Below are 23,472 nucleotides of genomic sequence, written 5' to 3'. Positions count from 1 at the left end.
AAGCTGCACTTTAAGGCTGGGTCAGCAAACTTACCCAGGTTCCCCAAGCGCCGCTCCTTCCAGCCTTCGTCTGCCAGCCGTCAATCTTAATCACTCAAAAGTCTGTTTCTGAAAGGGCTTTAGGAGGAATTGGGAGAATAGACCTCTGGGTCTCCCCTGTGGAGGGAGACGCTGTTCAGATCTCAGGGAAAGTGGTGTGTTTCTCCATCCCAGAGCTGCTGCTCTGAGAGGGTCCCAAAATATTACTCTGCGCTCAGCTGGGCGGAGATCTTCATGTGCCGTCCAGTGGGAGCAGCTGGATCCTTGGAGTTTCTATCAGCTTTCCCGAGCTGTGAGGGAAGCACCAGTCAGGTTCCAGGGATAGTGGGGTGGACGGCCCCACCCTTATCCAGTCACTGAGGCCTCCTGGGACTGTACATATCCTTGAGGGCTTGGCCTCTCCTCTGCAAAGGTCAAGATGCAGAGTGTGGTAGGCAGGGAACCTGAGCATGGGGCAGGCTGTATCACCTAGGGTGGTTTTCTTCCCTTTTCCTGAACCGTGGTTTCTGGAAGAATCTAACGCCTCTCAGGAAAAAGGGCTGTTTTGGTTTGTGGGAGTACAACCAAATGCAAGACTCCTAGCTGCTGCTTTTCCCTTTCTCGCCCCCCCCCCCCCCCCCCCAGCACCTCGAGTCCTCATGGCCCTCCTTCCACCAAAGCCTAGGATGAGTAGCTGTGCTCTGGGTTTTAAAATAAAGGAAACGGAGCCTTTCTCTCTGACAGGCTCTGGTCTACCACCTCTGACCTTCCAGGCAGGCAGAAGCCCCGTGCCTTTCACAGCTGGATGTTACATGGGCCACTGGTATCATCTGTGGTGTTCTGAGCCATGGAGCCCAGCCTGGGTTCCATGCCTCCATCCTCTCAGGGAAAAGAGCTTTCTGGCCATGGAAGCTGGGTCAGGCCTCTTTCGATCCTGCCCTTCCTACTATTCTCTAGGTGTTTTCTGTCTTCCTTGATATAAAGCTCCTCCTCAGCTGGACCTCAGTTGGTAATTCTGGGTGAATGTTCCCCAATTTAGTTGTATTTCCAGCCTGGCCCTGGGAGGAGGTGCAAGAAAGATCTGCCTATTCCCCTCCATCTTCTCTTGATAATGTCCTTCCATCTTGTTAAGGAATTCTGTTGACTAGCTATTATAATAATTTAAAAGCTCTCTAAAATGTTTTATTTCTTTTCAATTTAGAAGAATTTTCAATTCAAAGACCCATCACCTGGTCTTGACAAGTAGAATTTTTTTTTAAAAGCCAAATCTATTTTAAAAATTATTTTTTAAATGTTTTATTGATTTCAGAGAGAGAAGATAAGAGAAACATTGATTGGCTGATTCCTGCATGCCCCCTACTGGGGATCAAGCCAGCTGATTCCTGCACGCCCTCTACTGGGGATCAAGCCTGCAACTGATCTTTATCCTAATGGGGAATTAAACCATGACCTCCTGATTCATGGGACAACACTCAAATCAAATGAGCCAAACCAGCAGGGGCTGATAAGTAGGATCTTTTTTTATATATATATATATTTTATTGATTTTTTTACAGAGAGGAATAGAGAGGGATAGAGAGTAAGAAACATCGATGAGAGAGAATCATTGATCAGCTGCCTCTTGCACACCCTCTACTGAGGATGTGCCCACAACTAAGGTACACACCCTTGACTGGAATCGAACCTGGGACCTTTCAGTCCACAGGCCAACGCTCTATCCACTGAGCCAAACCAGTTTCAGCGATAGGTAGAATCTTAATAGCAACTCAAATCAATAACTATGGATGCAAGATGTATCCCCCAAACAGAGAGCTAAATGATACAACCCTCACAAGGTAAAGTTCATTTCCAGTGTTAAAGACAGCTATTCCAAAACACAGGGAATAACATGTCCCCTCTCCATTTTTGAACGAGGTGTTTAGATTCATTATATCGATACTTAGATCCACAGTCTACTAGCCTGGCTGCCAGATGCACATGCATCCTCTGACTGATGAAAAACAGGAATGAGAAGCCCTGTTTTACCATCTGTCAGAGGAAAAATAGACACAAAAAGCTGCTTTGAGAGCTTGGCATGGCTAGACAGAGAGCTAGGCAAGTATACCCTTTGGATGGTGGGGGTCAGAAAAGAAATATATCCACTGGTCACAAAGGCCATGCTCTTAAGGACATGTGACAAGATGAAAGAAGAGAAACCAGATAGTGAAGTACAGAATTAACAAAACCCATGAATACTCATACCAGTGACCTCTTGGTTCAGGTGTCGATGCTCAACTACTGGGCCACACTGGCTGAACAAAACTTTTTTTTTTTTTTTTTATGAACAAAACTTTTAAGGATCAGGCATATAACTTGGATCCCATGAACAGGTGAATTGGGACCTACTTCAGTTTGTAGATACTGAAACGGAAAAATTCATTTGAGCAACAATAAATTAAAATGAAATAATCAAGCTCTAGGTGATAGTAGAGAAGTCATAGTTTGATTTTAATCTCAAGAAAGCAAAAATAAAATAATGCACTTCTTATCCATCTTTCTCTCTTGAATTTCTGAACATTTTTATTTTCTTATAAAAAAAATGGTCTGATAGTAAGGGAGTGCCCCCTCATCTTTGATGAAAGTTCCCCCAAACAGAGTGATATAAACATATTTGCTGTTTAAAAAGATCACTCCATCCCAGCCTGTGGTTGAGCATGGACCCAAGAACCAAGAGATGGGGGTTCAATTCTTGATCAGGGCACATGCCTGGATTTCAAGTTCAATCCCTAGGGCCAGCAGGAGGCAGCCAATCAATGATCTTTATCATTGATGTTTCTGTCTCTATCCCTATTCCTTCCTCTGTTTCTAAAAAAGTAAAAAAACAAAACAAAACCATATTAAGCCCTGACCAGTTTGGCTCAGTGGATAGAGCACTGGCCTGAAGACTGAAGGGTCCCGGATTCGATTCCGGTCAAGGGCATGTACTTTGGTTGCAGGCCCATCCCAGTAGGGGATGTTTAGGAGGCTGCTGATTGATGTTTCTCTCTCATTGATGTTTCTATCCCTCTCCCTTCCACTCTGTAAAAAAAAAAAATTAAAAAAAAATTATATATATAAAAGAAAAAAGATCATTTGGGCTACTTTATGGTGAACTGATTAGAGAAAAGCAGGAGTGAAATTGGGAAATACCAGTTTTTCAGGTGATAATGGTGGAAATTAGGAGTTATAAACAATAGGACTTAGTGATTAATTGGGTGTCAAGGGTAAGGAACAGGAAGTCAAAGATAATTGCTAAACGTGGCTAGAATTTTCCACAAAGGCCTTAAGTAGATATACGTGGAAAACTTCTCAGGCTTTGCAGTACAATCGCGAAAAGGAAACTTTATTTTAGTGTTGGCACAATAAAATGTCAAGGCCTACAACCTGCCCATTACACCTGGATGTAATTACATCATGTGGTTCACTGAGTGCATTTAATGTGGTGTGTACCACTTCAATTCTAATCCGGAGAACATTGTATTCAATCTGGCCATTATGCCCTCTGTACATTAGCCACACCTTTATGAGGTACAAGGGAACCAATAAGAAAATGCTCATTAACTACTTTAGCTCATGTTTACCCTTTACTCAGCTGATTTGTGGCTTTAGAAGTAGAGTGAGGCAAAAATAGCTGAGCTAAGTTTAAGTTGTCATTTGCATGTAACCTCAAACTTAAACCAGTGTTTCTGCCTTGAGCACTTGACTATACAGCTGAGGCTGCTACTGTTTGAGATGGGGAACATAGCGGAGGAGGACTAGGCTTTTTGTGTATTATTCTTGTTGTAATTGCAATTACTGCAGCTGTGGGAGGGGTCAAGTTCAGTCTTGGATATGATGACTCTGCGGTGGCTTTCATACGCCAAGTGGAAATAGAAACTAGACAATTTGCATGTATGGGTCCAGATCTCAGAAGAAAGTTGTGGGCTAAAGATAAAAATGTCAGAAACCTTAGCTAACCAGATAGAAAACTGAATTTATGGGCATGAATGTGATCACCTAAGGCAGTGGTCGGCAAACTCATTAGTCAGCAGAGTGAAATATCAACAGTATGATTGAAATTTCTTTTGAGAGCTAAATTTTTAACTTAAACTTCTTCTAATTCCACTTCCTCAAAATAGTCTTGCCCAGGCCGTGATATTTTGTGGAAGAGCCACACTCAAGGGGCCAAAGAGGCACATGTGGCTCGAGAGCCGCGGTTTGCCAACCATGGACCTAGGGAGATAGAATAGTTAGAAAATAAGAGAGCTAAGAACTGAACCCTGAGAAAACCATATCTGTTAAGGACAATAAGCAAGCTTAGAAGAAAGATATATATAGCAGAGTAGGTAAGAGAAGCATGGTGTCTGAATACAAAGAGAAAGAGTATTTTAAGGAAAGCATGATCAATAGTGTCAGATGTACTGAGAATCATGTAAAATGAAAACCAGTGGTAAAATGAAACCACTAGATTTATCAATCAAAGGTTATTGATGGCCTTAAGGAAAGTAGTTTTGGTAGAGTGGTGGTAGCTTAAGCCAAATAGAAATAGTTTTAGGGCATGGCTGAGGGAAGGAGAGGGCGCCAAATTTAGACAACCTTGAGAAGTTTAACCTGGAAAGGGTGAAGAGATATCAAAAGGAACATTTCAGGAATTCATGAAAGAGAAAGCAAAGTAGTAAATGTATAAATGTTAATTGTCCCTCATATTTAATACCATAAGCATTTATTGATTACATGTCAAGGAACTGAGAATTGAGAATAGGAAATTGTTCCTCCCCTCAAGGTGCTCAAAGTTTAATAATAAGAGAGAGAAACAGATCAATAATTAGGTATAAGGACAGTGCAATAATAGAAGTGTTAGACTTAGTGGTAGTATAGTGGTGGTAGTGGGGAGTAGATTTATTAAGAAGATGATCAGGGAAGATTTTATTTTATTTATTTATTTATTTTATTTATTTAACATATTTTATTAATTTTTTTTTGCCCCCCTCCCTCCCTCCCACATATCCCCTCCCTCCCCAGAGTTTTGTGTCCATTGGTTGTACTTATATGCATGTATACTAGTCCTTCAGTTGATCTATTATCTCCTCCGGATATGATCAGGGAAGATTTTAAAGTAACATTTAAACTGATCTATGAATTCTTACGTGTTTGCTAGGATGACTATGAAAAAGACATCTCAGATGGAGAGAAAAGTGTAGCTTATTGGAAAACTACATGTAGCTAAAAGCTTATTGGAAAACTACATGTAGCCAAAAGTTTATTGGAAAACTACATGTAGATCATGTGTTCTTGGAATCACAATATTTAGATATAAATCCTGCCTCCAACAATACCAGCTCCTCACCTACAAAATGAAGGCTGAAAATTCCTATCACATAGGATTTTAGGGAGGCTTAAAAGCTGTGAAGCACTGAATTCAGTGGCTTATACTTAGCAAATAATCAATATCTGTTAATTCTTGTTATTATTGTAGGATCTAAAATGCAAATAGAGTGGCAAGATATAAGGCTAAGAAAGATAATTAGGATGATCTGTCAAGAGAGATTTATCACAAAAGTCAGCTTTGCTCCCAGCATTAATGAAAAACGAACTGGAACAATTATCGAAAAACAAAACTGAAGTCAGGCTTAATTCAACTAAAAAAAAATCTTCAGGAAGCATCTTGATTATAATCTCCTGTTGATGATGCCTAAGGCAACATATATGTATAAGTAAGTATCTTACAGGCTATTAATTAGGAAACTGAGATTGCTAACCTCTAATTTTGCAATTTTTTTAAAAAACATTACAACATGTTATACAACGTGTTATTTCCCATTAAGATTATTGCTAAACTTAAGTTTTCTAATATTTTTTCTTTATACATTTTGGTGTTTTAGAAAAATGAACTGGTAGTATGGCATTTCTTTGGTTTTATCAATAGTAAAAGGGTGTTTCTGCTCTACCACTAAAGCACACCAGAGTTAACCTATCACTTAGGGTAGCTGACATTGAGGCCTGGGCAAGGACATTTTAAGGGTAGAGTTAGTCGCCACAAAAAGCTGAGGGTGGATCTAAGGAAATTTGCATAAAGCTTTTATCCTTTTGTTAGTTTGAATGGGTAAAGGTTTCTCTAGTCCCAAAAGTCAGCGATTTATCTGTTAGATTTTTATTTTCAGGAAGCCTTATTCTTTTCCTTTTGGAATAGTTCAACTTCTCAGTTATGTGAATAGTTCAACTTCTCTGCAGAAGGATTTATTTATTTATTTATTTAGCCTTGAAAAGATAAGTTTGTCACCTGGAGTGCTGAATTTAACCTGTTGAGTGTTTTTCACGTTAAGATAATCATCCTGATACCTTCAATTAGCAATTTTCCATTCCAATTCCAATGGAATTGTTAATGATTCTGCATATGATATGGCATGTATTGTTCAGGCTGTTTTTGTATTTGGTAGGCTTTGTGTTTCCTCCTGTGCGTGTTCCTCAGTTTCCCCACTCTTCCGATGGTCTGAGCCTATATTTTAGCATATATAACCCACGGAGGTCCTGAACGCCTGCCAGCCATGTCTGATCTTCAGGCTTGTGGACAATGAGCACACTGAGATGATCTGGGAGGGCACAGTAAACCCCTTCAAACAGTGGCTTGGGATTTTTCAGTTTGTTGCGTTTTTTTTTTTTTTTTTTTTTAAGATATTTTTTTTTTGTGTGTGTGTGTGTGAGTTAATTTGAGCTAAATGGTTAACAATTTGCCAGGAAGCAGAATCTCAACGTAGTGTGTGTGTGTGTGTGTGTGTGTGTGTTTGCCCAAGATCTATTACACTGTAATAGATCCTGTAATCCAGGGAATAAAAAACTCCAAATCAGCTATCCGACATTTTGTTCTCTATTCATATAAAAAAACGTCTCCCTGTCCAGGTAGAAACCAACTAAGTGGATGTCAGGAGCCACGAACGGGTGGTTAAAAACCAAATGAAATCGCCCTGGTAGCAGCCCCGTCACAGCCCCTGGGAAATGTGGCGCTGGCAGCCGGGAAGGAGCGGTCCCCGGACCAGGCGCCCAGCTGCACCCACTCTGCGCGGGATGGGGCGAGCGTTCCTTCCTCGGGGAAAGCAGCGGCGCACAGCCGGGTGGATGATGCAGGGCTCACCCCTTTCTCTGCCCTCCCGCCGCCGCCGCCGCCGCCGCCGAGCCCGCCCCGCCCCTTCCACCTCCCCGGCGAAGCTAGCCGAGCGCCGAACAATCGATGCTCCCTCCACGCCCCGAAGGCCGCCATTTTTTTTTGGGGGGGCGGGGAGGAGATACCCTAGGAGCGGCGACCGCGGTTCAGCGGGATGTGGACAGGCTCCTCCTTATCTTGCCAGCGTGGTGGGAACGCGACGGAAGAGCCCACCCCGGGCACTCCTCCGGCGGCCTCTCCGGAACGAGGCCTCAGCTCTCGCGCGGGATCGCCACCCTCCGGCCGAGCGTGAGTGACAGCCGGCGGCGCCCCGCCTACCCCCCCCCCCCGCGCGCCCAGCTGTCAGTTACCCCGCGCGCTCCCGTCGCCCCCTGCGCGCGCGCTCGCGCGTTCCCGCCGCTCCCCGCGCGTCCTCGCCCCTCCCGGCGGGGCTCGGCGGCCGGCGCAGACGCGCTCGTTTGTTTCTGCAGGAGCGTCCGGAGAGGCCCGAGCCGAGACCATGCCTGGGAAGCTGAAGGTGAAAATCGTGGCCGGGCGCCATTTGCCGGTGATGGACCGAGCTAGTGACCTGACCGATGCCTTCGTGGAGGTTGGTGCGAGGTCCTGCCGCTCGAAAACACGGGGGACGCCAAGCCCTCGAAAGGATCCCTACCCCACCTCGGCCCATTTCCCTGCTGACAGTTCCGTGAGCCTGGCTGGTCCAGCCCTCCCCGGAGGGCTGTCTGCCCGCACTGCAGCCCACGTGAGGGTGTGCGTGCGGCTGTTACTGCCCTGCATGCTGGGGTGACCCCGATGTCAGGGGTCACCTGCCGGTCAGGAGGTCCCGAGGCGTGGCCCCGTGGCCACCGCGCTGCCCACGCGCACGCGTGCTTACCCACGCCCCTCTTTGGGGGTGGGGCGGGGTAGGGGTGAGCGGTGGTTCTTTACGCCCGAGTGATGGAGGTGATGTTCAAGAATGTAGATAAACAGTCCGAATAGGCACCTTTTGGAGATCCACTCTTGACCATAGTCTTTTCTGTGTTGTCATTGTAAATCCTAAAAACACTTCTTCTCCAGTCTGGACAGGTTAGGTCTGAAAAGCTGTTTTAGGGTAAATACAGTGCCTTGGGGGGTAGGAAGTCAATTAAGCGCTATGGGTATTTAAATTGCAAAATTGCCTTTTAATTTTAATGACTGGCTTATAGCTCATGCAAATTATCACAGGCCTAGGGCCTCGGAAGGTAATATGCCAGCGTCTGAAAGAAGCCAAGTAAAGATTGTAATAAAAATTGACATGATGAGCCAGAGGATTAGAACAGGAATCATTTGACCTATTAATGCAGGGAGTTAATAGATATATGATAATATGTAGCTTGATTTTTATCTCTATAAAATATTCCTTTATATATTTTTGTTGATTTTATAGAGGAAGGGAGAGGAGACAGGGATAGAAATATTAATGATGAGAGAGTCCTAACCAGTTTGGCTCGGTGGGTAGAGCGTCAGCATGCAGACTGAAAGGTCCCAGGTTCATTCTGGTCAAAGGCACATCCCCAGTAGGGGGCGTGCAGGAGGCAGCCGATTGATTTTCTCTAATCATGGATGTTTCTGTTTCTCCTCTCCATTCCTCTCTGAAATCAATAGAGATATTTAAAAAATATTTTCTATTAGTTAATTAATATTTATTAATGATGAGAGAGACTCATTGATTGGCTGCCTCCTGCACACTCACCCAATGGGGATTGAGCCCAATACCTGGGCATGTTGAACCCACGCACCCAAGCAGGTCCAGCTATAAATATAAAATATTCTAGATGTTCCATAAAGGTTCTCTAACCTAATAACCGGTGTTGCCCCCAAACATTGCTGTGGTGATTCTCAAACTCAGCTTCGTTTGGGAAATAGTTAGTGTGTTCTTGAGCAGGATGTTAGGTAATGGGGATACACAGATTCCCAAGGCATAGTCTTTGCTTTCAGGTTGCTCAGAGACTGGCGTATAGTTTAGGATAGGTTAATACAGGTATTGAGTCTTTTTATTGACAGGTCTGTGCTAAGTACTTTTTAAAATCACCACCATTTTTATTGATTTCAGAGGGGAAGAGAGGGAGAGAGAAACATCAGGGATGACAGAGAATCATTCATTGATCGGCTGCCTCCTGCACACCCTTACTGGGGATTGAGCCTGCAATCCAGGCATGTGCCCTTGATCAGAATTGAACCTGGGACCGTCAGTCCGCAGGCCTATCCACTAAGCCAAACCAGCTAGGGCTGTGCTAAGTACTTTTTAATTAGTTTTCAAAACAGTTCTGCCCTGGCCTGGTGGCTCAGTTGGTTGAACCGTTGTCCCATATACCAAAAGGTTGTGGGTTTGATTCCTGGTCAGGGCACATACCTAGATTGCAGAAGTAATAAGGACAGAAGCTATATACTATAGTAAGTTAAAGAGGGTTAAAGAATATGGAAGATGTGGAAGTAGGAGTGATATGAATAGGCAACTGTTTCAGGAAATATGAAGGGGAAAGGAAAAATAGTGTATTTGGGGAGAGTACAAAGTTTTTAGTACTAAAAAAGTAAGTTAGAAGATAATATAACATAATTGTGTGCTAATGGGAATAATCCGGCAGGAAGGGAAAGATTAATGCAGGAAAAAGGGGATAATGAAGGATTATAACTTAATAATGTATGATGTAGACTACTTTATAAGCTCATAGAAGGGACATAATGAAGCCTGGGCTGGTGATGAGAAATCTTTGTGCTGGGTTTGAAGAAGGGTAAAATTTCCACAGGCAGAATGGAAAAGGGGGCATTTTTGTAGGTGAATAGAAGGGCAAGATAGAGCATATGTAACTGAAGGCTGGGTTCTTATTAAGTAGAAGTGGGAAGTAAAATTTGGCTAGGTAGGTGGGCATACAGACTATCGAGTGGTCTGAAAGCTGGAAAGAATAGTCTTCAGTAGAAGTTCTCTCTCTCTCTTTCTCTCTCTCAATATATTTCTTTATTGATTTCAGAGAGGAAGGGAGAAGGAGAGAGAGACAGAAGCATCAATGATGAGAGAGAATCATTGACCGGCTGCCTCCTGCACAGCCCCCTACTGGGAATCGAGCCCGCAACCCAGGCATATGCTCTTGGTCGAAATCTAACCTGAGACCCTTAGTCCGTGGGCTGATGCTCTATCCACTGAGCCAAGCCAGCTACGGCAGTAGAAGTTATCTTAACCAACTTCCATTAATTGACTCGTTCCAGTCCCCAGTGCTCTGCATTCTTTCCACAAGCTCATTCTTCAATACCCCATACAGTTAGGTTATTCTCCAGTGGACCTGCTTCACCCATCGGTTGGCTGATGTACTTTACCAAGAGGCAGCTGTTTATGCCAACTCAGTAATTATAATTTATTTAAATCTATAAATTAGTGAAATAAGTGTGAAGTATGCTGATAATGCTACATAAAGACTATGGATACAGTCACTAAAAATTACTCTGAACTAGATAAAAATGGTAAAAAATCTAGGATTCTATGTTCATGGTTTTTTTTAAAAAGCAATTTTAAGTTCTACCACTACATTTTAAAGTAATTTAGACTAGCAGTTACAGATGATACATTATGGGTGCAGAAGAAGATGATGTACAACTCTAAAGAATGGACCCTTGTCCTAACCGGTTTGGCTCAGTGGATAGAGCATCGGCCTGTGGACTGAAGGGTTCGATTCCGGTCAAGGGCATATACCTTGATTGCCGGTATAGCCCCAGTAGAAGGTGTGCAGGAGGCAGCTGATCGATGTTTCTCTCTCATTGATTTTTCTATCTCCCTCTCTGTAAAAACAAACAAACAATAAAATATATATTAAAAAAAAAAAGAATGGGCCCTTACTCAGTTTTACTCTAAAATAGGGGTGTCGAACTCAATCAGAGAAGGGGCCAAAATCTAAAATCCAGCCTAAATCGCGGGCCGAATGGTTTACTGAACAGTCATAAACTGTCATTGTGATAGAAACGCAGCGGAGTGCAGTGATGACAGCGCGGTGCGGGCCACATTGCAAGGCCTGGCGGGACGGATTTGGCCCGTGGGCCTTGTGTTTGACACATGTGCTCTAAAAGATAAGAGGAATGACCCTAGCCAGTTTGGGTCAGTGGAGAGAGAGCATCAACACATGGACTGAAAGGTCCCGGATTCAATTTTGGTTGCAGGCTAAATACTGTGTGGGAGGCAAACAATGGATATATATCTCTCTCACATCGATGTTTTTCTGTCTGTCTCTTTCCCCCTCCAGTCTCTACAAATCAATGGAAAAATGCCCTCTAGTGAGGATTAACAAAAAAAGATAGAGGAATTAATATTTATGTTTTATTTTAATGTTTACTGTTTGTATCATTTTTAATGATTCTCTGACTTAACTTAGTTATTTGATTTATCAATCAGTTAAGGAATTTCTAAATATGATGTGAAGTCAATACAAGTAGTAGTTAAAGATTATTATTCTTGCAGGAATTTCATGGATGAATGGGATGGCTTTCTGTATAAGGAAAGTGATAATGGAAATATATTTCAGGGTTACAAATTGTTCTGCTGGGAGAGGAAAATAAATTATTGTTAAATGAATATTTTCTTTGTATCAGACATTTTGCTAGATCTCTCCATGCATTACCTCATGTAATGCTCACAACAACCCCCTTTTTCAGAGGAGGAAGCAGCCTTAAATAACCTTCTCAAGGTAATTTAGCTAATGAGTGGGGAAAGAGAACACTTGTACTTTTCTAGGTAATCTCATTAAAATCCCTGATGTTCTTTAACAAAGTTGTAAGGCATTCACTTAATTGCTGAGTAATTAAATCTCCTTTTGAATTAAATAAGACTGAATGGACTGTGATTCTTCTTTAGTAGGAGAATCATCACAGTGTTGGCAAAATACACGCTCTAGCCTTTTTCTTCTTCTAAAATCTTGGTTTTTGTTTGTTTAATGCAGTGTGGGGACTGCCACATCTTTACTATATCCAGAATGGACAGTTGACAAAAAAAGTGCAACATAGTACTACAGTATAGTGGGATAAAACTGAAGGGGGGTTTAAATTAGAACCTAAAAAATAATATGCTATTTTTAGAAATGGAACCACAACCCTTAAGTACATTTGGCTTTTGAATGGTTTTATAAATCCTAATTACATTTTACTTCAAATAAAGCAGTTTTAGGTAAATTAGGCATTAAGTATTTCTTTGATATTTTGAATATTGAAATATAATGAAAATTAAATTAATAAATGAGCAATAAATCTATTCTTTTCCTGCATTCTTTCTTTTTTTAAATTGAATTTTTTTGGATAACATTGGTTCACAAAAGCATATTAAGTTTCAAGTGTACAACTCAACAAAACATCATCTGTACACTGCATCGTGCACCCATTGCCCAAAGCAAAGCCTCTTTCTGTCCCCATTTATCCCCCTTTGCCTTCCTCCACCTATCCCACCCTCCCTTTCCTTCTGTCTATGAACACTGTTGTCTGTGTCTATGTTTATATATGTGTTGTTTTTTTTTTGCTTAATCCCTTTACCTGCTTGCATCCAGCCCTCCAACCCTGCCTCCCCTCTGACAGCTGTCAGTCTGTTCCATGCCTCCCTGCCTCTGTTTCTATGTTTGTCAGTTTATTTTTTTCATTAGATTCCACATAAGAGATCATATAGTATTATCTTTCTTTATTTAAATTGCTTAATTTCACTTAGCATAATGCTCTCCAGGTCCATCCATTCTGTTGCAAAAGGTAAGATTTCTTTCTTTTTTATGGCTAAGTAGTATTCCATTGTATAAATGTATTATAGCTTTTTTTATCCACTCATCAATTGATGGGCTGTTTCTAGATCTTGGCTATTGTAAATAACACTGTTGTGAACATGAAGTGCATATATTCTTTCAAATTGGTGTTTTGGGAATCTTTGGATATATTTCCAGAAGTGGGATTGCTAGGTCAAAAGGCAGTTCCATTTTTAATTTTTTGAGGAAACTACATACTGTTTTCCACAGTGGCTGCATCAGTCTGCATTCCTACCAAAAGTGTATGAGGGTTCCCTTTTCTCCACATCCCTGCCAGCACTTGTGTTTGTTGTTTTATTGATGATAGCCATTCTGACAATCATGAGGTGATTATCTCATTGTAGTTTTAATTTGCCTTTCTCTGATGATTAGTGACATTGAACATTTTTTCATATGTCTGTTGGTCATCTGTTTGTCCTTTTTAGAGAAGTGTCTATTCTGGTCCTTTGCCCATTTCTTAATTGGGTTGTTTGTTCCCCCATTAAGTTTCATTTAACATTTGTGATTTAAAATAAAATAAAAATCACACAAAAAATACTCGAATAGCTCCCATTACAAAAAATTTGAATACTGAGAAATAAAACTTGAAAGCTCCTTATTACTTTTTAAAAATATATATATTTTATTGATTTTTTTATAGAGAGGAAGGGAGAAGGATAGAGAATTAGAAACATCGATGAGAGAGAAACATCCATCAGCTGCCTCCTGCACCCCCCCTACTGGGGATGTGCCACAACCAAGGTACATGCCTCTGACTGGAATCAAATCAGTCTGCAGGCCAATGCTCTATCCAGTGAGCCAAACTGGTTAGGGCTCCTTACTACTTTCTTATTACACTGTACTGTATTGCCTACACCCTGTCAGTCTCTTCTTCAGAGATAATTGCTGTTAGTTACATATTGGTTTTTTCAGTTATTATGTCATTGACATTTTCCCATGACAGTACATATGATCAACTCAATTTTTCAATAGGATTCTTCAGTTATTTATTCAGTTACTTTCTTATTGAATGACTATGTAGTTCTTTTGTATATTTGTAGGGGAAAAGACCTTATGTGAAAGTACTTCTTTAGATTACAATCTGGAAGTGGATCCAGAATTCTATAATTGAAATCAAAATAAAGGTTTTAGTCATGTGATTTAGTCTGAGTTTTTTTTCATTTAAAAAATGATACATTTAGAAAATAGGTAATGTATGTTCATGGTTCATAATCCAAAAGGTAACAAAATGAGTCAGCCTCTTATTGCCTTTCCTTTAACAAAGCAGTCTGTTCTGTTCTTTGTAGTGGCCACTATTAACATTTCTTATATATCCTTCTTGAAATAATCTGTACATATGAAGGCATATGTTATTTGCCATAACATCTTGTCATATTTCTCTATGCAAATTATGCCATACATACTGTTCTGCAATAGTAAGATACATCTTGGACATTGTTCCATACTGGTGTTTGGAGAACTGCTTCATTTCTTCTATTAAGGACTGCCTCGTGTGGCTTTACCATATTTAATTTAACCGGTTCCAAACTGATGGTTATCTATGTTGTTTCCAATCTTTTGCTATTATAATGCTGCTTATATGCATTGTATATTCTTTGTCCATCTGAACTTAAAGGTTATAAGCATTTAAAATTTTTATCTGTATTGTCAAACTGTAGTCCATTGAGATTGTTCTAATTTACACTCATTGATCATCTCTTGACATATTTAAGACGTACGTTTTTTCATTTAATTGTTTGTTCATGTCCCTTGTCCATTTTTCTGTTGGTTTATTGACATTTTTCTTATTGGTTTGTAGGAACTCATTAAAAATTGAGTAAATTATTTTTTGTGATGCATTTGGTAAATACTTTTTCTCAGTTTCTTATTTGTCTTTGATTCTGTCAAATTCTTTGTCATGCAAGAAGGTATTATTTTTAGGTAATTTTAAAAACTTTTTTATCCTCTAACCAAACTGCCTATAAATGGTTGCTATCATTCCAGTCATTCCAATTAAATGATACCATAAATAGAAAAATATACAGAAGATAAAAAAATAGTTTTGGATATTTTGCTTTTAGAAAAATTTCCTGGATTGATTAAACATTAATATCTATAAGTATTATAATACCAAAAGTAGGATTATAGTAAAAAAGGAGAGGAGATTTTGTAGATTATCTGTTTGAACCAGCATTTCCTACATACTTGCACTGTGCAAAAAACTCTGTGCTGGGAATTGTGATAAAGGGGATATAACCTTCAGTGAATTCTGAGATTATGAGAGGTGATAATTGATAGAATTAGGGAAGATTTGAAGAGATTAAATTTAGGAAACGTGAAGTAGCTGCCTAGCTGTTTTACTCCTGAGCTTCCAGACCACTTCTTAAATCACCTGAGGTTTCACAATTTCCATTCTTTGCTGGAAACAAGTTTCAAAGATTTGGACTGCTTTCTGCCACCTTTGTTTCCTTTTACTTACTTACTAGAGGCCTGGTGCATGAATTTGTGCACAAGTGGGGGTCTCTTAGCCTGGCCGTCGATTGGGGTCATTAGGGCCATGGGATGTTGGCCAGCGGGGGGCTGGGGGGGGGGAACTATAGGAGGTTGGCTGCTCTGATTGGGGCCATCGGGGCTGGCCAGCCTGTGGAAGGGCTGAGGGAGGTTGGCTGTGGGAGTGCACTGACCACCAGGGGGCAGCTCCTGCATTGAGTGGTCAGTGCACATCATAGCAACCGATTGACCAGTTGTTTGGTCGTTTGGTTGCTTAGACTTTTATATATGTAGATTTTTTATCTTTGTAATTTATTGTTTGCAAGTCTTTCCATTCAATCTCTTTCATGGTCACTAAAGATGAGAATGTATAATAAAAGCCTAATATGCAAATTGTCCCCTTGACTGGGAGTTCAACCAGGGGGTGGGGCTGGCCAGCCAACTGCCCACAGCCCCTTCCCCCAGCTGGACCCACCCTGGCTGACAGTGGTGGCAGGCAGCTGGGGGAAGGAAGGCCCCATCTGGCAGCCAGTAGCTGCTAGGGACCCTACCTGTGCATGAACTTCATGCACAGGGCCTCTAGTGAGAACATAAAACCCTTACTGGCCATAGTTTATTGTTGATCCCTGTGTGTGCACAGATAAGAAATTTAAAAATATGTATGGGGAAGTCAGAAGATACAACAGGGATCTATTACTGAGTTCTTGTAATAATGAGCTGTAGTTCTGGATTCTCCTGCTGATACGAACAGAGAAAGCTATCCTTTCACCTTCTGATTTTATTTTTGCATAACCCTCACCCTTAAAACACTCTTTTATCTGAGCTCTTGTTTAGCAAAAGGCATACTGATTCCTTTTTCCCTAGTGACATAATGGCCTATGTTTTAATTTTCTTATAATAAAGCTAGTCAAGCAGAATAGTGGGTAATCCCTTGTACCAGGTGTAGTTTATAAACTTACCAGGAACTAGTCACACTTTCTCCTTTTGGGCTCAGAGGATAGTTGTCTTTTTTCCTCTCCAATGTTAATCCTCTCGTTGCTTGGCTTACATTAAACTTTATTTATATTCACATATTTCATATCTATATTTGATTATTTTTTATTTTTAGGTAAAATTTGGTAATACCACTTTTAAAACAGATGTATATCTCAAGTCCCTCAACCCTCAGTGGAACTCAGAATGGTTTAAATTTGAGGTAAGTTTTTAAATTTTAGCATGATTTCCCTAGGAATGATAAGAAAACCTTTTTATTTCAGGTACAGTAGTTTTCCTGTGACATAAAAATATTTCTTAGGAATATTGCACTTAAAAATTATGTTACAGTTAAGAAAATATAAATATATGTAGGAGAACCCAGATTAAAAAGGTATTATATTATTATATACTAATTTCTCTGAATTTTAGCACATATCAGAAGTCACTTAGGAACAGTTGTAGTTCCTCTCTTTGGCACAGTGCTTGGCACATGATAAGTGCTTTATACTGAATAAACAGAAGAGGAAAGAGAGGGTAGACATTTATTTTATGAACTGAATTCAAGAACTTAAGTTGTTTTTTCTTACAAATAATGTTAGTTTTGCTTACAGTTTATTCTCTGAAATTGTCCTTAGAAGTTGTGCTCATTAGCATCCTTACTCTGTAGTTAATATTATATATCAACTCTGTTATGATATTCCTAAAGCATTTTTTTGCAGGAAACCATTGGTAGAGTAGTAAAACACAGGATAATATGCAGCAAAGGAATTATAACTTTTCTTTTGGGTTAATTATCCTAACTCTGTGCTTGAGGCAGAATATTCCCCCCCTCCCTTAGAAACTTGGCATCTTGTGTAGAAAACTGAGTTACAATTTTTGTTTGTATACTAATTGGATTTTCCTCCCCATGAATAAGTAATCTGTTATATTTGCTATACAAATTTACATTTACATTTATGATAGCAAAGATTCTTAAATGAAAAGATTTAATTTATAGTGTGCTTTTAGGTGGATGATGAAGATTTACAAGATGAACCTCTACAGATCACAGTTCTTGACCATGACACTTACAGTGCCAATGATGCCATCGGTAAAGTGTACATTGATATCGATCCTTTACTCTACAGTGAAGCCGCAACAGTCATCTCAGGATGGTTTCCCATTTATGATACCATACATGGTAAGGAGTAAATTTTAAGAAAATAAATCACAATCTTTTAAATTTACCCTTAAAGACTATTATGTACACTTTGTGGTTTTAAAACTTATATTTTTAGAAGATATCTCCTCTTTAGACTTAGTAGTAAAGTATTGTTGGTAGAATTGTTTATTTTCTGAACATGAAACAATTTTCTGAGTTAAATTTGTACAGTGTAGCAAGTAAATGCATTATTTAAAAATCATATTTGTATTCTGTGTTCCTAAAACATACTTTCAAACTGTATTCCATTAAGCTAGACATTATAGAGATTTACAAAAATGTAACACAGTGCCACTCATTACTTTTTTCCAAATATAGTTATTTTTATAAAGAATACTGCTTATATTAACCGATTCATTATTACTTTCAATGGAGTAATAAACAAATACTTTTTAAAATTCTCAATTTTAATTTATGTGATATTGATAGCTTTAAGTAATATATATATAAATTTCTTGAGGACTTCAGTAATTTTTAAGTTTGAATGGGTCCTGTGATTGAAAAGTTTGAGGAATAGCTGGCCTAAAAAGATGCCATCTTTTTAGAATGGTAAATGGACCCAAAAGGCCTAGGCAGATGATTCTATCTAGTCTTGTATCTTTCTTACTAGTTTATATTATTGATCTGACAATTTCATTGATAGTCATTTATTGTAAGAAACCAAGATGTTTGCTAAGATATTTATTGTGATGTTACTTATATCTATTATCATTTACTAATGTTTAAATTGGAAAAAATAAGTTGTAAAATAGGATTTACTTAAATATAATAATTTAGAACTTAAGTTACACACAGCCAGAACTAGAAGCATGTTTTCATAATACAATGGCATAAGGAAATGTGCATGATGTATTATGAATTGCAAAATCCAGATTATAAAACATTATAGAATAATCCCAAATTGGTTTAGAAACAAGAGAATTGTATATATGTAATGCTCTTGACAAAATTGGCAGGATATGTGATAAAATGGTTACCTTTGGATAGTTTTATTTGTGGACTATAGTCCTATTATACTCTTTGTCCTGTTTTGCTTTTTTTTTTAATACTTTTTACAATGTATACAAGGTTGGGCAAAAGTAGATTTACAGTTGTTTGTATGACAAATAATACAATACTTAAAAAATAATAATACAAGAATGAACTCTGTGTTTCACACACAACTGTAAACCTTTCCCCTGACCCTGTATGTATTATCTTTTTAATAAAAAAATAAAATCCCATTTTATGTTATATTACCAATAAAAAAGCCACTGGAGAATGAATCTGGACTTGAATTAAAAGCAGCTATCAGAATGAATGAATTTTCTAAACATTATATTAAAAATTGCTTATAGTTGAGTTAATAGGTTGTATGGGCCCTTTGTTAGGAATATAATCTGTTATTTCAGTAGGTAAATGAGCAAGTCACTCTTCTTAGAAGGGTTCCTCCATAAGTATGAATTTGACAGGAAGTCAGGACACCCCAAAAAAATGTTTAGGGGTAGAGGCTGGGTCATTTTTATTTGTTAGGGCATCTTCTAAAAACCTGTTATCTTAGAATTTTTAGTTAGCTTATTTTAACTTATTACTGTATATTTGTTGAAAAGAATAAAAGTTCTTTTGTGCTAAATCAGATTCTTGCATTAGTTTAGAGTATTTACTCTGGGATAATAAAGATCTGACTTTTAATCCTAGCTTCACCACTTACTAACTATTGACTCTGTAAAAATTATTGAACTTTTATTAAACTGTAGCTTTTTTCCTCTGTACAATGGGAATACTAATACTAACTACCTTACTGGGTTGGCATGAGCACTGTGAGATACTACTTATTGTTATTTTTTATCATCATCAAATTAGATTGGTTCAAATAAGAGAAGACTTGTGGTAAAATGAATATTATTCATTCTTTAATGTATACAGGTTCTTCAGAAAATGTAATAAACCACTTAGAATGAAAATAATTAGGGAAACAAAGTTAGCATTTCTGTTATGCTTGATACATAATTTTAAAATCATGAATTGGCATTGTTTGATTATTTAATTTGCTTTATTATTTAAGCTAGAAATTTGATTTTCCTTTTGAAATTACAGGTATTCGTGGGGAAATCAATGTAGTTGTCAAAGTAGACCTCTTCAATGACTTAAATCGATTTAGGCAGTCATCATGTGGAGTCAAATTCTTTTGCAGTAAGTAAATACATTTTATCATTGATTTAACAGGAAATTTTAATAATTCACAATTATGGGAAATGAAATTAATATTTTAGAAGGCTAATGCAAAATCTTTTATACTTTGGTTTTAATAGCAAAGAGAAAGTTGTTAATTTTTCAGAAACTGCTGTAGCTCTAGAGGCTAGAGACTACTTATATGATTTTAAAATAAATTACATGCAGTTTTTTACAAGTTCATCAAGTTTTTATTAGAAACATTCAGTGGGGCACATGTGTACACGTGGTCGTCATGACAATGCCTGCTCCATCTCTGTCTCCTTCTCCAGCTCCTACTCCAGTCTCTACCCAGCCTGTGAGCATGATTAGCAGGAATAACATTAAATATTGCTGGTAATAGCCACGTAATGCCAGTTAGAAAGAGTACCAGGTGAAAGTTATTGGAATTTTCCCAGAATTTAAAAGAATCCATATATTAATGAAACAATTTAACATCATTTACTTAAAAAAAATTTTGTTTTTGTTTTTGTTTTATTGACTTGTAGAGAGAGAGGAAGGGAAAGGGAGAGAGAGAAACGTTGGTGTAAGAGTGAAACATTGATTGGCTGTTTCCTGCAGACCCCTACCAGGGATCAGGTCCACAATCCAGGTATATGCATGCCCTGACTGGGAATCAAACTATCAACTTTTCTGTGCATGAGATGATACCGATCAGCTGAGCCACACCAGCCAGGGTAATCTCATTTACCTTTTGTTTTTCCAATATTTCTTAAAAAAAAAAAATATTGGGATAACATTGGTCAACATGATTATATAGGTTTCAGGTGTGGTTTTCTATGTTACAAGATCTGTATATTGCACTGTGTACAAACCACCTAAAGTCAAATCTTCTCCTGTCACTATATATTAGGACCTCCTTTTCTTCCCCTACCTCCTTCCCTCTAGCAACCACTACACTACTATTTGTGTTCACAAGCTTCACTTTTACTATATATCCCATATATGAGTAAAATTAAATGGTTCTTAGCTATTTCTTTCTGACTTATTTCACCGAGCATAATAGTCTCAAGGTCGATCCATGTTGTTGCACATGGCAGTATGTCATCCTTTCTTATGGCTGAGCAGTATTCCATTGTGTACAGTATTCCATTGTGTATGGCTGAGCAGTATTCCATTACCATATCTTCTCTATCCAGTCCTCTGTTGCAAGCCATTTGGTGGTTTTCATGCCTTGGTCACCGTGAACAATGCTGCAGTGAACATAGGGGTGCATATATCTTTGTGAATATATGTTTTTGAGTTTTGGGGGTATATATTCAGGAGAGGGATTGTTGGGTCATATGATTCATTTACTTTTAAACCTTATGTTTCATGGTAATGGGACCAAAGGTGAAGAATTGATTGTTAAAGCACCATATAAGAATAACATTCTCAGATATCTAAGAATGACTGGAAATAAGATTGAAAACACGTAGAATGTGTTTTTTGCTGCAATGCTACAAATTAATTTATCCTTAGAGAAATTAGATGTGGTGCCTTTCATTTGAGAAGGTAAAGTGTGATAATATTTGCTATAGCCCTAACTCAAAACCAAATAACGAAGGAAATGAAACTAAACCAACGTATATGATACAGAAGACTCTACAGCTCAACTAGCCACATGTTAAAAGAAAATCACTGCCTATTGAATTACATATGTGTAAGATTATTAAAAAATGGGCTATAAAACGGATGATACACTGTATCTGCCTATGCTACCTTGATGTCTGCTGGTTGTCATTAGTCAGCAACAGCATAGAGGGAGAAGGACTTGTTGCACTTTCTCAATCAATGAAAACAAATCCCAAATCTCTAATATTTGCATTTGGGGAAACAGATTTGATGAGGCTAGATGTGTGGCATGTTCAGACTTCATTCAAATGGGCCGTTTAAAACAGATGTGTAGCCTTTTGTTATAGATACATGTATGTATCTTGTAGAATTCTCCAGCGACCTTAACTATAATTATTAGACACCAACTTACAGAAAAGCTTATGGCCACTCATATAATGCAGGTTTTACTCTTATACCATTAGGTCAACCCTTACGAAAAACAAGGTTTAAAAATAGCTGTACATTTATTTTATTACTTTGCACATAAGTTAATATTTTATTGCCCAGTAAATTTTTCATAAGTTAGAACAAGTTACTTTTGCCAAATGTGTAAAAGATATGACTATATTAAACGTTGTATAACTGTCAAAAAGAAAAAAAAATCCAGTGGGATTTTATTTTAGTACAGAGCACTGAAAGATAGGAGCAGAGTAGTATTGCTAAGCTATGGTGCTATCTAAAATTATATAAGCATGCACAGATAGGGAGCCTCATGAATACCATGCAGTATGCATCAGAATTGGGCAGATCTGGGCAATTTATAGCCAGTTTGGGTTAATAGACTTGAAAAATCCTAATTAGTTGAGTTAGTTTCAAGGTCTAAATGTCTATTTTAAAAATCTAGTTTGATATAGATGATCTGAGGCTCTTTTCTTTTTGAATGTGACCAGATTTTACTTAAATCCAATGATATTTAGTGTTTTACATATTAAATGAGTCTGTTAAGTAGAGTGACTACTGAAACACTGGCCATATGGCCATGCATTATTAGAAACTTCAGAGCTTTATTTTTCCTCAAATTATGTCAGAAAGGCTTGATTTTTGAGTCTGGTGTACAGATCTTTTTCATAGGGCTTTGAGTAAGTAAAGTTTTTTGTATACTTTATCTGTTTTTCACCTATTTAGATAATCGGCTAGCAGACTTTAATTTTGTACTTTGTATAGAATGCTATCTAAGAAGTCTTAGCTGTTTTCTAAGTTATAAAAGTACAATCTATATTCATTATGGTACATGTTAAAGATGAGAGTCTCATGAAAGAAAACGATTTTTTTGTAAGAGTAAAATGGAACTTAGAAGACTGATTGCAAGTATTATATAATTGCATTTAGATTTTCACAGTAGAAGATGTTCTTGTACTATTTATCCAAAAGGTAAGAACTTAGTTGTACATGAAAAAAAAATTGATTTAACCTTGTGATAAATAGAAGCATAATAAATCATTTCTTTTAATAGCAACATCTATTCCAAAGTGCTATAGAGCTGTAATAATTCATGGATTTGTAGAAGAACTTGTGGTTAATGAAGACCCAGAATATCAGTGGATTGATAGAATTCGCACACCAAGGGCATCAAATGAGGCCAGACAGAGACTCATCTCTTTAATGTCAGGTATTTAAAAAACCACTTTTATTACTGATTGACTTAATACTCCAAAATTTTTCACTTCCTTTTGACATGTTACCCCAAATTTTATAAAGAAGACTGAATTATAAGTGACTAATTCTCTACCCCCATCCTTCTGAACACATGAATTTCCATCTTATAACAAGGATAAATCTAATCAGAAGCTTATAATTCTTCTTAACTAGGCAGTAAAAAGAAATTGTGTTCATCAAGTGGTATAGTAGAAAGTGCCCTGGCAAGGAGGTAGAAAACTGGTTTCTAGTTTTTTTCCTCTAGCATTCATATCTAATCAGATTTAGGTAATCTCTCTAATGCTTTCTATTCAAATGCTGCCTTTTCATGGTTCTTCTCTGACAACTTATAGCTCTTTCTACCCCTACCTGCCACTCTTACCTAATTACTTTTATTTTTCTTTGATGAACTTATTACCTAAATTTATGTT

General features: G+C 38.3%; 1 protein-coding gene across 20 annotated transcripts in view; it reads left to right on the top strand.

Annotated features, from left to right (window-relative positions):
• The first annotated feature begins 7,305 nt into the window (after window positions 1-7,305).
• C2CD5 (C2 calcium dependent domain containing 5) overlaps window positions 7,306-23,472 on the top strand; it is a 95,939-nt gene continuing 79,772 nt past the window's right edge. For 6 of the 20 annotated variants that reach the window (XM_036455888.2, XM_036455886.2, XM_036455883.2 and 3 more), the window contains exons 1-6: window positions 7,308-7,462; window positions 7,645-7,763; window positions 16,532-16,618; window positions 17,407-17,578; window positions 19,676-19,771; window positions 22,860-23,015. In XM_036455888.2, coding sequence (XP_036311781.1) covers window positions 7,674-7,763; window positions 16,532-16,618; window positions 17,407-17,578; window positions 19,676-19,771; window positions 22,860-23,015 — 601 coding nt within the window. In that variant the 5' untranslated portion in view covers window positions 7,308-7,462; window positions 7,645-7,673. Of the gene's footprint in view, window positions 7,463-7,625; window positions 7,764-16,531; window positions 16,619-17,406; window positions 17,579-19,675; window positions 19,772-22,859; window positions 23,016-23,472 lie in introns of those variants that run through there. The other 14 variants (XM_036455879.2, XM_036455881.2, XM_036455885.2 and 11 more) reach the window with 6 other exon arrangements.

This window comes from Pipistrellus kuhlii, unplaced genomic scaffold, assembly GCF_014108245.1.
Source record: "Pipistrellus kuhlii isolate mPipKuh1 unplaced genomic scaffold, mPipKuh1.p scaffold_m20_p_3, whole genome shotgun sequence".
Taxonomy (NCBI): Eukaryota; Metazoa; Chordata; class Mammalia; order Chiroptera; family Vespertilionidae; genus Pipistrellus; species Pipistrellus kuhlii.
This window is presented reverse-complemented; position numbering and strand designations above follow the sequence as displayed.